The 799-nt window shown below is 64.8% G+C and overlaps 2 protein-coding genes across 3 annotated transcripts in view; one reads left to right on the top strand and one right to left on the bottom strand.

Annotated features, from left to right (window-relative positions):
- The window catches only part of CTDNEP1 (CTD nuclear envelope phosphatase 1), a 6,106-nt gene extending 5,307 nt beyond the window's left edge, over positions 1-799 (bottom strand). The window contains exon 1 of one of the 2 annotated variants that reach the window (XM_024731372.1): positions 400-799. In XM_024731372.1, the coding sequence (XP_024587140.1) occupies positions 400-501 (102 nt within the window). In that variant the 5' untranslated portion in view covers positions 502-799. The remainder of the gene's footprint in view (positions 1-399) is intronic. The other variant, XM_024731373.1, reaches the window with a different exon arrangement.
- ELP5 (elongator acetyltransferase complex subunit 5) overlaps positions 506-799 on the top strand; it is a 6,597-nt gene continuing 6,303 nt past the window's right edge. Inside the window, exon 1 of the mRNA XM_024731392.1 lies at positions 506-778. Coding sequence (XP_024587160.1) covers positions 506-778 — 273 coding nt within the window. The remainder of the gene's footprint in view (positions 779-799) is intronic.

The following is a 799-nucleotide window of genomic DNA, read 5'->3' as shown; positions in this document are numbered from 1 at the left end:
TCTCAGACCAAACACACACGGAGGTTCCAAATAATAGGAGGGTCTTTCACAAGCCCACATCTACAGACCTGCTGCCATCAAACAGGTGTTCCCCGCCCCTCGGCTTCTTTAGCAACAACTCTAGCTTTCTTAAAGAGCACCCCACCCATCACCCTAGCCCCCAAGAGTTGCCAAATCCTTTTCCCATCTAGCCCCCCTCCACCATCTCGGTTCTACTACAAGGGTCTTCCTCTTCCCCGTCCCACCCCATGCCCAGCGACGGGTACTCTAATTCTCTAGCGATAAAAGCTGCCGCCGGGGCTCAGTCTCTAGGCCCAAAGAGCGGCCCGAGACTTTCCAAAAACCCTCGAGCACCGCTGACAGAGGTCCCCACCACCACCAGCGCCCACCCAGGCTCACCGTGCGGATCTGCCTCCGCAAAAGGTAAATGAAGAAGCTCCAGAGCTTGGCGGCGAAGGCCACGAACGTGCGCAGCCCCAGCAGACACTGCGTCCGCATCATCCCGATGACCCCGGCACCGCCGGCCCCGGGGCCCCCGCGGCCCAGCTCCGCCAGCCCCCCGGGGGCAGCCCCCCGCCACCGGGAGGGGGAACGGGGGCCCCGAGTGGCAGGAGAGGCTGCAGAGAGGGGCACGGAGCGGGCGGCTCAGAAAGCCACCCACGACGAGGGGAAAGCCCAGCGGAACGGGGAGCTGGGGGACAGGCGTGGGCAGCCCGCGGGGGCCCACATGGGCGGGGAGTGGCACGGACGAATTCGCGGAGGTTGCGGGCCGAGACAGGTCGGGCTACGATGGGGTCCT

Source organism: Neophocaena asiaeorientalis, unplaced genomic scaffold (assembly GCF_003031525.2).
Source record: "Neophocaena asiaeorientalis asiaeorientalis breed wild unplaced genomic scaffold, Neophocaena_asiaeorientalis_V1.1 scaffold1189, whole genome shotgun sequence".
NCBI classification, from domain to species: Eukaryota; Metazoa; Chordata; class Mammalia; order Artiodactyla; family Phocoenidae; genus Neophocaena; species Neophocaena asiaeorientalis.
The sequence above is the reverse complement of the archived record's forward strand: the minus strand, read 5'-3'. Positions and strand labels throughout refer to the sequence as shown.